Here is a 13,290-nt window from a genome sequence, read left to right as displayed (position 1 = left end):
ATTAAATCGTTCACAATTTCTATGTCTATGCCTATATTTTACAGTCTATGGTCTACGCACGATTTCAGATCACATGGCCGTTTGTATCATCATCTGGTAGGCTACATGGTTCAGTCATATTTATGTACTTTTCATTGGCTCTTGTTTTCAGATTTAATATTATTAAGTTTTATTAATGTTTTCGTTATTTTTGGATGTATGTGAAGGCTTTTTAAGGGACTTTGTGTTCACTCAAGGGCTAGAAAGCACAAAAGTTCACCTGCCGAATGAGTTCCCGCGTCTGACCACAAGATGGCGTCCACAGCAGAAAGGTGCAAGTTTATAAATACATTATTTCTGTTTGTATGAATCTAAATAGCTGTTTTCATCACTAATATACAGCTTTCAATAAGCTAAATTACTATCACAAGGTCTGTAATGACAATTAGCTTATACGTTTGCTAGAATTTTCCTAACCTATCTAGCCTTGTTCATTTATATTAAAACAAAAAAAGATTGTATTTTATTCAGAAAAACATCTCTCGTTTGTCATTACGTTTGATGATTTGATGTGATTTGAGCTTCTGAACTTCTGTTAAGGGTGCAAAGTCTGCATTGAAGCGGCCTGATTTTATACACCAGTTTACAGTAGTAAAAATATATCAAAGTTAATTAAAGTAAACATATTAAAGGTAAACAGGTTTCTATTTTTTGAATATAGTTAAAAATTATTTATAAAATGAATAATATGATTAATAATATGATTCATTTATTATATTGATATACATTTTTCATATTAAATTATCTCTGGGTCATAAAGGATTCTGCTTGCAGCCTACAGTACATCAGCTTTCAGGCTCAGTGCTGTGTTTCTTCTTCTTCTTCTTGGTCTTTACTGACGCTCCTGGTGCAGTGATGTTGCAGTTGCTGTGAAAAGCTAGGCGAGAACACAAACCACAAGTGTTTTTATTCAGGCATGCAACAGACTGAATGTCCTAAAACTGTTTGTGGTCAAGCTGGTGATCTTGCATGCTCAATACACACATCAATGCATGAGATAAACTGTGGTTAGACAAAAACAGAAATAAGAAAAGTAAGAAAATATTTAGTGCACGCTGCAGCTGTAAATGTTGCTTTTATTATTTTCATGACTTGGAATTGATGAGAAACTGAAGATGCAAAAGTCTGATTTATTAAAACACGTGCCATGAATCAGAGACAGTGTAAACAGCACACAACTGAGGTTTGATTTATTTAAAGAAGAGCAGAGCAATGCAACATATACGAGTGCAACATTCAACATTTAAACCAAATTGTAATAATCATTCAACAAAATTTCCTTTCATAAAGCAAATCCATCTGTTTGTATTTCCTATTATCTTTTAATTTCTACATTAGACCTTCTTTAGTTGTTGAGAAATGACAGTATCCTGTTCACTGATCAGACACTTATAATGAATTTAATGTGAGAAGAGAGTTTAGTGTGGAGTAAATTCAGCACAATGGACAGCTCCCTGCAGTGCTGAACTGACTGAACCACATCTGCAGGAGGAAATGCTACAGAGATGTTTAATTACTGCTGAATAATTACTGAACAATATTGAATATTGAAAATCTAACCCATCAGTAGTGATTACTAATTAAACATTTATTTTATATATAAATTAAGGTAAAAGGCGATTATATAAAAATCCTGTTGGGCTTATTCGCTCTAAGACATGCTTTGATAATCATATTTCTTTTAAAGTAATACGGTTTTGTCAATGTTAATAAAAGGAAACACTGAGTTTGTATAATCATTTCTTTTTGTAATTGAACACTCACTTTACAGCTCTTCATCTCTCAGAAAACTCCCTCATTAAACCAATAGTTGCCCTCGCGCACATTAATTCAATTCAATTCAATTCAGCTTTATTTGTATAGCGCTTTTACAATGTAGATTGTGTCAAAGCAGCTTCACATAAATGGTCATAGTAACTGGAACAGTGTGGTTCAGGTTTTAGTGTTTAAGTTCAGTTCAGTTCAGTTTAGCTCTGTTCAGTGTGATTTAATCATTACTGAGAGTTCAAACACTGAAGAGCAAATTCATCGATGCGTAGCTCTACCAATCCTGAACCATGCGAGGCAGTGGCGACAGCGGAGAGGGAAAAAAAACTTCACCTGATGGGAGTGAAGAAAAAAAACCTTGAGAGAACCAGACTCAGTTGGGCACGACCATTTTAATTTCTCCGCTGGCCAAAAGTCTTGTGCAGAAATTCATTCGCCGTGGTTTATGCGGAAGATGGCCTCAATGAAGACTCGTCTGTCCCTGGAGCGTCGCTGGAATCAGACTCATGTTCTCCACTCCCCACGACCATCAGCGCAGCAGCAGCTCAGGATATGGCCTGGTCCCGGATATGGAATCCTTGGGATCATCACGTCGCTGGTCTTGGATCCAATCAGTGACTCCGCCTAATCTGGGGACCTCGGGATGAGTATCCCCAGGTGAAAATAGAGAATAAAGAGAATAATTAGCGTAGCTGCTGTTCATAGTGTATATAAGCAAGATGTAGAAGCCAGTGTGGAACCCGCTAGGTGATGCACTGAGTGTATGCTTTACTAAACAGATAGGTCTTTAATCTAGTTTTGAACTGGGAGAGTGTGTCTGAGCCTCGGACATTACCAGGAAGGCTATTCCAGAGTGTAGGAGCCATGAAAGAGAAGGCTCGACCTCCTTTACTTGATTTTGCTATTCTAGGTACTACCAGAAGCCCTGAATTTTGAGATCTTAAGGAGCGAGTTGGTTCGTAGCGAGACAGAAGGTTGGTTAGATAAACAGGAGCTAGATTATTTAGAGCTTTATAGGTGAGAAGTAATATTTTAAATTCAATACGAAATTTAACAGGCAGCCAGTGTAAGGAGGATAAAATTGGGGTTATATGATCATATTTTCTGGACCTGGTCAGAACTCTGGCTGCTGCATTTTGTACTAATTGAAGTTTGTTAATAGAGGATGCTGGGCAGCCAGCAAATAGAGCATTACAGTAATCCAGTCTCGAAGTCATAAAAGCATGGACTAGCTTTTCTGCATCTGAGATGGATAGCATATTTCGTAATTTAGCGATATTTCTCAGATGAAAGAAGGCAGTTTTTGTGACATGGGATATATGGTTTTTAAAAGTTAGATTGCTGTCTAATATGACACCCAAATCTTTTATAGTAGAGCTAAAGCTAACTTTGTATCCCTCTAATTGTAAATTGAGTTGCGAGATCTGCTGTGTGCAAGATTTAGGCCCAATAAGTAATAATTCTGTTTTGTCTGAGTTTAAGAGAAGAAAATTGTTGGTCATCCAGTCTTTGATGTCTTTGATACACTCAGTTAGTTTAGAAAGTTCAGACGTCTCGTCAGGTTTAGTGGAAATATATAATTGAGTATCATCTGCATAGCAGTGAAAGCTGATCCCATGTCTTCTAATAATGTCTCCCATAGGTAGCATGTAAATTGTAAACAGTAAAGGGCCTAAAACTGATCCTTGAGGAACCCCATACTTTACTGGGCAGATTTGTGAAGGCTGTCCATTAAGATTTACAAACTGGTAGCGGTCAGTTAAGTATGACTTAAACCATTGTAGAGCCTGTCCCTGGACACCTGTAGACTTTAAACGATTTATGAGGATATTGTGGTCAATGGTATCAAATGCCGCACTAAGATCGAGTAAAACTAATAGCGAGACGCACCCTCGGTCAGCAGCTAAGAGTAAATCGTTGGTTATTTTCACTAAGGCGGTTTCTGTACTGTGGTGAGCCCTGAAACCTGACTGAAACACTTCAAAAATATTGTTCGTCTGCAGATAAGAGCATAATTGAGTGGAAACAACTTTTTCTAGTATTTTAGACATAAATGGAAGATTAGAAATAGGCCTATAGTTAGCTAAGTTGTTGGTGTCTAGTTGCGGTTTCTTAATAATAGGCTTAATAACAGCTAGCTTGTAAGAGTTTGGAACATGGCCTATAGATAAAGAAGAGTTGATAATGTTAAGAAGAGGTTCTCCTATAGCAGGTAACAGCTCTTTCAGTAATTTTGTTGGAATTGAGTCCAGCATACACGTAGCTGGTTTAGAGCTATTTATAATTAATTTACAATTTTTAATTTATTTACATTAATCAATACACAAGACTAAAGAAAGCCTAATGGAAAATCTGTGCTTTGTGACAATGATCTAAGAGATCTTATCAGATCAGTGAAGTTTATTTTTCAGTTTGGCTGAAGTGAAAACAGTTTTTGATAAAAACAAACAAAAAATTAAGCACATTATTATTAGCCCTGTAAGATTTTTTTTTTTTTTTTTTTTTTTTGGCTACAGAACCAAACACTGTTGTCCTATGATTTGCCTAAATTAAACTAACTTTAGTTAACCTAATTAACCCAGTGAGCCTTTAAACTGCACTTTAAGCTGAATACTAGTGTCTTGTAAAATAACTATTAAAATATTGTGTCATGAGTTATTAGAGATTATTTATTTAACATATTATGTTTAAAAATGTGTTGCAAAAGATATTTTCTCAATTAAACCGTGCTGGGGAATTATTTAATCATTCATTACACTCAGAATAATTTATTTCAAGTGTTTATTTCAGTTCATTTTGATGATTATGGATTACAGCGAATATTAGTGTCAATTATAGTTTATCTCTTCATAATATAGCTGTGCTTTAATGATAAGTTTACATGTTTACCTAAAGTTTTATTATTTTAATATTATTTGAATGAATTTTATCGATAATTAATGCAAAGTCCTGCAAATAATTAAGCAACACAATCCTGCAGCCATAGTCCGACTTCAAATACAGAAATAATGTATATTTAATAAAGTATATTAGTAAAATAAGTGTTTATAATTAGTTTTTAAAGTGTATCTTAGTTTCTAATAATACTTTAAATTAAATTAACAGCAAATTCATTATATTTTGTAAAACGATGATTTATAGTGTATTTAATATTAGAATCTTTAACTTCTGATTTTCCAACCACTTTTAGCAAATTCATCCGTGTTAAACTCATATTTTTCATTATTGTGTGTAATCAGTTAAGATAAAATAAAATGAATATAATAACTAAATATATATTCACTTTAATAATGGCCTGTTGTTCATTTTAGAGCAAGAGTCTCCTTGTGCTGAACGGTTTAACAGCACCTCCACATCACCTGCATCAGAGTGTGTTTTCTGCTGGAATCTGCTGTTCAGTGTGTGTTCGGTGTGTGTTCTCCTCTTCTCCATCTGCGTCTACTGCCTCTGTCAGAAGAAAACTACAGGTCATCAGCTATTCGTAAAAAATGTATATCTCAAATTATAAAATGTAAATTATTCTTATCTTTTGTTAAGTTTCTGTAGGTTCTGGGGCTGAGAACAGACATGTTGAGGTATGAGCACATTTTGAGAATAATTTTAATATATATTATTCGCAATAGTTTAGCAGCAACATAAATTACATCTATATAATGTAATATATTTATTTGTTTATTTATTTGTTTATTATTTTAATTAAATATATTCTGTTTCAGGCTGGTGAAGAAGTGTGTTATGCTTCATTAGACATGCCTTCCACACAGCAACAAAGGCAGAGGAATGAAAGAGCTCAGAGTTCAGACTTCAGTATTTATTCTGATGTCAGAACCAGCAGAATGTAAAGTAGAGTAAACTAAAGTCATTGTTCTTTAGTAGAAATATGATTCAAAAGAGTGTTAATGACAATGTTCTGGCATCTGCATCCTATTTTCATTGATTCTAATATTGTAAGTTTTTAATGATTAAAAATGTAAATACATTTAAGAAAGGTTAAATGTTTTTTCAGAATATTTGACTTGCAGTCTCAGAAAGGACTCAGTGTTGTTTCTGGGTCTCTCAGTTTAATATAATTTAAGCCAATCACATGAGTGCATATGCAGTAGTACTCCCAGCTAAAACTGAAGTTCTTAAACTCTTTTCATGCCACAAAACAAACATCTCCCTGCTACAACAACAGAAATGTAGAATGCAAATGTACATCTAACAGAGCTCTGAACATTCCTAATATTAAAAAAACAAAAAACTAGGTCTTAGATCATCAGATGTGTACACCATTTCAGAGGTTTTACTGCTACTGTGGGCAAATTACCACAACAACTCCACCAAAACTTATATATCATAGATCTATAAGATCATTTAATGGAATAACAACCAAAACAATATTTCATCACACCTTTAGCCTCAGTCAGTAGAGCTGCAATCTTCATTTTAAAACCATTATGAAAACCTCCATTAAGAGGACTTAAATGGATAGTTCACCCCAAAATAACAATTCTGTATCATTAACTCCCTTTCACTTGCTCCAAACCTGTTTGAGTTTCTTTATTCTGTTCAATACAAAAGAAGATATTTTGAAGAAAGCTGAAAAGCTGTACCCATTGACTTGTTTGTTTTTGCTACTATGAAAGTCAACGGTTACAGGTTTTCAGCTTCTTCAAAACATTTTATTTTGTGCAAAACAGAAAACAAGAAACTCTTAAAGATTTGAAACCGCTTGAGTTTGAGTAAACAGTGAGTAAATCTGGATTTCTGTGTGAACTCTCCCTTTATTTGAGCTCTCTCCAGTCACTCTAGGAAGACACTACACCTGGATTATTTGTCTAAATAATACGTTTATTATTAAAATCCCTATTAACATTAAATTCATCTGAAGCGGTGGCTTAGTGCAGGTAAAGGGGCCCCGGCCCTGGGTGAGTCGGCCATTAGTTAATGCCCACTCCTCATTCTGCAGGTGATCAGGAAGCAGTTCTCTGCACTTCCTGTGTGACTCCTGCTCACCCTACACAAATCATTAAGATCATTAATCCAGACTGACCCTAACAACACAATCAAAGCCATGAGTGCGTCACTCAGATAAGTGTCAAGTCACTGGCCACCTGTTCACTGTAACCAGGGATGGCGCTCAATATCGTCCAAACTGGGCCGATCAGCCGCCGCTGGACTGAGACACCAGCCAATCAGCTGACGGCACTCTGATACACACAACACCGTGTTCAGAAACACAGAGCAACACACTTCTGCTGATCTCTCAGTGAGTCTCTTACCTGTTGACAGAGTTATGGGGAAGGTCAGTTTGCTCCTGGACGTGACCCTCAGTGAGCCTCCGAAGGGGAAACGGTTGCACAGGATGTTGAAGAGGGTCACTCCTACTGACCACACCGTAGCTGGACCCGCATGGTAGCGCTGTCTGCAGAACCACTCAGGTGGAGCGTATTGAATAGTTCCTGAGAGACACAAGGAGACACAAACACCCGTTCAAAACACTCCAGCACACACAAATTCCCTTTGGTGGATCATCAAAAGCTCACAAACATCCACAGAGTGTTTCCTTCTGCAACACAAACCCACCTGCGAAGTATTTGTAGGCCGAGCGCTTGAGCAGATCTCCACAGCCGAAGTCCAGCAGCTTGATGTCCTGGGACTCTGTGGAGATCAGCAGGTTCTCTGGCTTGACGTCCCGGTGCAGGACTCCGCGGCTCTCGCAGTGTTTCAGAGCCGCGATCAGCTGCACCAGCACTTTCTTGGCCAGACCCTCATCCAGACAGTCGTTCTCCTCACAGTAGCTCTGGAGGTCTTGGCAGGGATCCGGACGCTCCAGGATCAGGATGTAGCGTCTGGGACGGTCAAACCAGTCTAGCAGCTGCAGGACGTTGGGGCAGGCAGGAGCTGAATTGACGCGGGTCATCAGTGCCACCTCCAGCGGCAGCCGACCCTGACCTTCCTGCAGGACAAACGATTGGATTCAGAACCCAATGAAACATCAAACACAACAACAGGTTCACACTGAACTCACAACTCTCAGTCTCCTCTGTGTCCGCTCTTTAGACACATACTTGATGGCGACCTGTAGACAGATAAAGCATAATAAATCACACCTGCCTGATCCTCACACATCACATTTACTGAGATCAGGATTTCTAAAGGCTGTTTGAATGAAGAGCGGAGAAAACGACTTACTGGCAGTCCATCAGACCTGCGCATCCCAGCAAACACAGAGCCAAATCCACCGTCTCCCAGCAGTGGGCCCTTTGCATACGCGTCTGCAACACAGAGGAGCAGTAGAAATGTGTGTTCAAAGAAAACATGCAGCAGTAGAGAAAACTGTAAAAGAGCATTACTGAAACATCATCATCACTTCTTCAATAAGCCATTCTGACCTCTGCGAGAGCGTTTGAGAGCTCTTCTAGATGAGGTGGACGGACGTTCATCTTCTGGTGTTTGCTGGCTGCCGCTCTGCCGCTTCCTCTTCCTGTTACCCTGATCTGTGGACACAGATTTGGCCAACAGGGAAGGCAGAGGTGCGAGAAATCCATCAAGCTCTTGGCTCACGGTCTGGGTTTCACCATCACCATCATGTGTCCTGACGTCCTGAACAGCTGCCTGGATGAAAGCAGAACTCCTGGATCTGGAGCGGCCTGAGACGTTTATCATAAGATTATAAGAATTAATCAACAATTAACTTTAGTAGCTGCATCTACAGAGAATAAAAGACATCTGATCACTTATATCGGGGAACAGTTGTGTTGAAATGGGTTCATTTGTACCAGTTTATTTACATCACATTTCCCCAAACATTACACAACATCATATCATGATTGATCATAAACAAATAAAAACTAAAACACTCACTGCGGTTTTCACCCATCTGACAAACTCCTCCAAACTCCAGCAAACCTGAAAACAAGAACAAAGATCAAATATCAATAAAAATGTCAATAAAAACAAGATCAAAATCAAAATAAACACAACAAAAGAGCAACAAAACGTGTCAAAAGGAATAATTTCAGCTCTGAGCGTCGATCTCCTTGTAAAATAAAAGTCTTCAGTCAGAAATTCTCTGGTCTCCTTGAAGAATCGCAGTATCAGCACAGTAATCCTCAGCAAATGTCTCAGAAATTCGCCTCTCCTCAATCAACAGATAGCGGCGAGTCTCGGTGTTTATATATGGAGTCAAATCATAACACGCGTTGCTATAGCAACCACAATTTGAATCGCCAATCTGAATCACGTGAGTAAACGATTCATCTCATCTCAACATATAAATAATAAATAATTAATAATAATAATAAACATAGTTAAAATAATAATAATTATAATAATAATAATAATGAAGTTTAAATCAATTAATTTATAATTCACGAAACTGTAATAATAATGCTAAATGAGCAAGATTGGTTTGACAAGGTTTGACTTTGTAAAATGTACAGCTATTTAGGAATTAATTAAATTAAAATAATAAAATTGACTCATATATTTTCTATTAGTGGCCCAAGCAATGTAAGTGCATGCTGTTTAATTACACGTACAGTGCTAACTGCTCACGTAGATATTAGGAATATAAGTTAAAAAAAGTTTATTATTGTAAATAATAGAAAGTAAATTAAATCGTTCACAATTTCTATGTCTATGCCTATATTTTACAGTCTATGGTCTACGCACGATTTCAGATCACATGGCCGTTTGTATCATCATCTGGTAGGCTACATGGTTCAGTCATATTTATGTACTTTTCATTGGCTCTTGTTTTCAGATTTAATATTATTAAGTTTTATTAATGTTTTCGTTATTTTTGGATGTATGTGAAGGCTTTTTAAGGGACTTTGTGTTCACTCAAGGGCTAGAAAGCACAAAAGTTCACCTGCCGAATGAGTTCCCGCGTCTGACCACAAGATGGCGTCCACAGCAGAAAGGTGCAAGTTTATAAATACATTATTTCTGTTTGTATGAATCTAAATAGCTGTTTTCATCACTAATATACAGCTTTCAATAAGCTAAATTACTATCACAAGGTCTGTAATGACAATTAGCTTATACGTTTGCTAGAATTTTCCTAACCTATCTAGCCTTGTTCATTTATATTAAAACAAAAAAAGATTGTATTAAATTCAGAAAAACATCTCTCGTTTGTCATTACGTTTGATGATTTGATGTGATTTGAGCTTCTGAACTTCTGTTAAGGGTGCAAAGTCTGCATTGAAGCGGCCTGATTTTATACACCAGTTTACAGTAGTAAAAATATATCAAAGTTAATTAAAGTAAACATATTAAAGGTAAACAGGTTTCTATTTTTTGAATATAGTTAAAAATTATTTATAAAATGAATAATATGATTAATAATATGATTCATTTATTATATTGATATACATTTTTTATATTAAATTATCTCTGGGTCATAAAGGATTCTGCTTGCAGCCTACAGTACATCAGCTTTCAGGCTCAGTGCTGTGTTTCTTCTTCTTCTTCTTGGTCTTTACTGACGCTCCTGGTGCAGTGATGTTGCAGTTGCTGTGAAAAGCTAGGCGAGAACACAAACCACAAGTGTTTTTATTCAGGCATGCAACAGACTGAATGTCCTAAAACTGTTTGTGGTCAAGCTGGTGATCTTGCATGCTCAATACACACATCAATGCATGAGATAAACTGTGGTTAGACAAAAACAGAAATAAGAAAAGTAAGAAAATATTTAGTGCACGCTGCAGCTGTAAATGTTGCTTTTATTATTTTCATGACTTGGAATTGATGAGAAACTGAAGATGCAAAAGTCTGATTTATTAAAACACGTGCCATGAATCAGAGACAGTGTAAACAGCACACAACTGAGGTTTGATTTATTTAAAGAAGAGCAGAGCAATGCAACATATACGAGTGCAACATTCAACATTTAAACCAAATTGTAATAATCATTCAACAAAATTTCCTTTCATAAAGCAAATCCATCTGTTTGTATTTCCTATTATCTTTTAATTTCTACATTAGACCTTCTTTAGTTGTTGAGAAATGACAGTATCCTGTTCACTGATCAGACACTTATAATGAATTTAATGTGAGAAGAGAGTTTAGTGTGGAGTAAATTCAGCACAATGGACAGCTCCCTGCAGTGCTGAACTGACTGAACCACATCTGCAGGAGGAAATGCTACAGAGATGTTTAATTACTGCTGAATAATTACTGAACAATATTGAATATTGAAAATCTAACCCATCAGTAGTGATTACTAATTAAACATTTATTTTATATATAAATTAAGGTAAAAGGCGATTATATAAAAATCCTGTTGGGCTTATTCGCTCTAAGACATGCTTTGATAATCATATTTCTTTTAAAGTAATACGGTTTTGTCAATGTTAATAAAAGGAAACACTGAGTTTGTATAATCATTTCTTTTTGTAATTGAACACTCACTTTACAGCTCTTCATCTCTCAGAAAACTCCCTCATTAAACCAATAGTTGCCCTCGCGCACATTAATTCAATTCAATTCAATTCAGCTTTATTTGTATAGCGCTTTTACAATGTAGATTGTGTCAAAGCAGCTTCACATAAATGGTCATAGTAACTGGAACAGTGTGGTTCAGGTTTTAGTGTTTAAGTTCAGTTCAGTTCAGTTTAGCTCTGTTCAGTGTGATTTAATCATTACTGAGAGTTCAAACACTGAAGAGCAAATTCATCGATGCGTAGCTCTACCAATCCTGAACCATGCGAGGCAGTGGCGACAGCGGAGAGGGAAAAAAAACTTCACCTGATGGGAGTGAAGAAAAAAAACCTTGAGAGAACCAGACTCAGTTGGGCACGACCATTTTAATTTCTCCGCTGGCCAAAAGTCTTGTGCAGAAATTCATTCGCCGTGGTTTATGCGGAAGATGGCCTCAATGAAGACTCGTCTGTCCCTGGAGCGTCGCTGGAATCAGACTCATGTTCTCCACTCCCCACGACCATCAGCGCAGCAGCAGCTCAGGATATGGCCTGGTCCCGGATATGGAATCCTTGGGATCATCACGTCGCTGGTCTTGGATCCAATCAGTGACTCCGCCTAATCTGAGGACCTCGGGATGAGTATCCCCAGGTGAAAATAGAGAATAAAGAGAATAATTAGCGTAGCTGCTGTTCATAGTGTATATAAGCAAGATGTAGAAGCCAGTGTGGAACCCGCTAGGTGATGCACTGAGTGTATGCTTTACTAAACAGATAGGTCTTTAATCTAGTTTTGAACTGGGAGAGTGTGTCTGAGCCTCGGACATTACCAGGAAGGCTATTCCAGAGTGTAGGAGCCATGAAAGAGAAGGCTCGACCTCCTTTACTTGATTTTGCTATTCTAGGTACTACCAGAAGCCCTGAATTTTGAGATCTTAAGGAGCGAGTTGGTTCGTAGCGAGACAGAAGGTTGGTTAGATAAACAGGAGCTAGATTATTTAGAGCTTTATAGGTGAGAAGTAATATTTTAAATTCAATACGAAATTTAACAGGCAGCCAGTGTAAGGAGGATAAAATTGGGGTTATATGATCATATTTTCTGGACCTGGTCAGAACTCTGGCTGCTGCATTTTGTACTAATTGAAGTTTGTTAATAGAGGATGCTGGGCAGCCAGCAAATAGAGCATTACAGTAATCCAGTCTCGAAGTCATAAAAGCATGGACTAGCTTTTCTGCATCTGAGATGGATAGCATATTTCGTAATTTAGCGATATTTCTCAGATGAAAGAAGGCAGTTTTTGTGACATGGGATATATGGTTTTTAAAAGTTAGATTGCTGTCTAATATGACACCCAAATCTTTTATAGTAGAGCTAAAGCTAACTTTGTATCCCTCTAATTGTAAATTGAGTTGCGAGATCTGCTGTGTGCAAGATTTAGGCCCAATAAGTAATAATTCTGTTTTGTCTGAGTTTAAGAGAAGAAAATTGTTGGTCATCCAGTCTTTGATGTCTTTGATACACTCAGTTAGTTTAGAAAGTTCAGACGTCTCGTCAGGTTTAGTGGAAATATATAATTGAGTATCATCTGCATAGCAGTGAAAGCTGATCCCATGTCTTCTAATAATGTCTCCCATAGGTAGCATGTAAATTGTAAACAGTAAAGGGCCTAAAACTGATCCTTGAGGAACCCCATACTTTACTGGGCAGATTTGTGAAGGCTGTCCATTAAGATTTACAAACTGGTAGCGGTCAGTTAAGTATGACTTAAACCATTGTAGAGCCTGTCCCTGGACACCTGTAGACTTTAAACGATTTATGAGGATATTGTGGTCAATGGTATCAAATGCCGCACTAAGATCGAGTAAAACTAATAGCGAGACGCACCCTCGGTCAGCAGCTAAGAGTAAATCGTTGGTTATTTTCACTAAGGCGGTTTCTGTACTGTGGTGAGCCCTGAAACCTGACTGAAACACTTCAAAAATATTGTTCGTCTGCAGATAAGAGCATAATTGAGTGGAAACAACTTTTTCTAGTATTTTAGACATAAATGGAAGATTAGAAATAGGCCTATAG

The 13,290-nt window shown here is 37.1% G+C and overlaps 1 protein-coding gene across 3 annotated transcripts; it reads right to left on the bottom strand.

The window, feature by feature from the left end:
* Positions 1-1,872: 1,872 nt before the first annotated feature.
* Positions 1,873-8,939, bottom strand: LOC141385437 (serine/threonine-protein kinase pim-3-like). 3 transcript variants are annotated; one of them, XM_073949512.1, is made up of 8 exons: positions 8,656-8,939; positions 8,184-8,441; positions 7,984-8,066; positions 7,820-7,870; positions 7,375-7,747; positions 7,071-7,250; positions 6,903-6,998; positions 5,856-6,805 (listed from the first exon to the last, which is right to left on the bottom strand). In XM_073949512.1, the coding sequence occupies exons 1-7, from the start codon at positions 8,669-8,671 to the stop codon at positions 6,907-6,909; spliced, it is 1,053 nt and encodes a 350-aa protein (XP_073805613.1). In that variant the 5' UTR covers positions 8,672-8,939; the 3' UTR covers positions 5,856-6,805; positions 6,903-6,906. The 3 variants fall into 3 exon arrangements, with proteins under 3 accessions (XP_073805615.1, XP_073805613.1, XP_073805614.1); XM_073949513.1 differs by having other exon boundaries at positions 6,625-6,805; positions 6,900-6,998; XM_073949514.1 differs by lacking the exons at positions 5,856-6,805; positions 6,903-6,998 and adding an exon at positions 1,873-5,253.
* Positions 8,940-13,290: the final 4,351 nt, after the last annotated feature.

Source organism: Danio rerio, chromosome 1, assembly GCF_049306965.1.
Source record: "Danio rerio strain Tuebingen ecotype United States chromosome 1, GRCz12tu, whole genome shotgun sequence".
Classification (NCBI taxonomy): Eukaryota; Metazoa; Chordata; class Actinopteri; order Cypriniformes; family Danionidae; genus Danio; species Danio rerio.
This window is presented reverse-complemented; position numbering and strand designations above follow the sequence as displayed.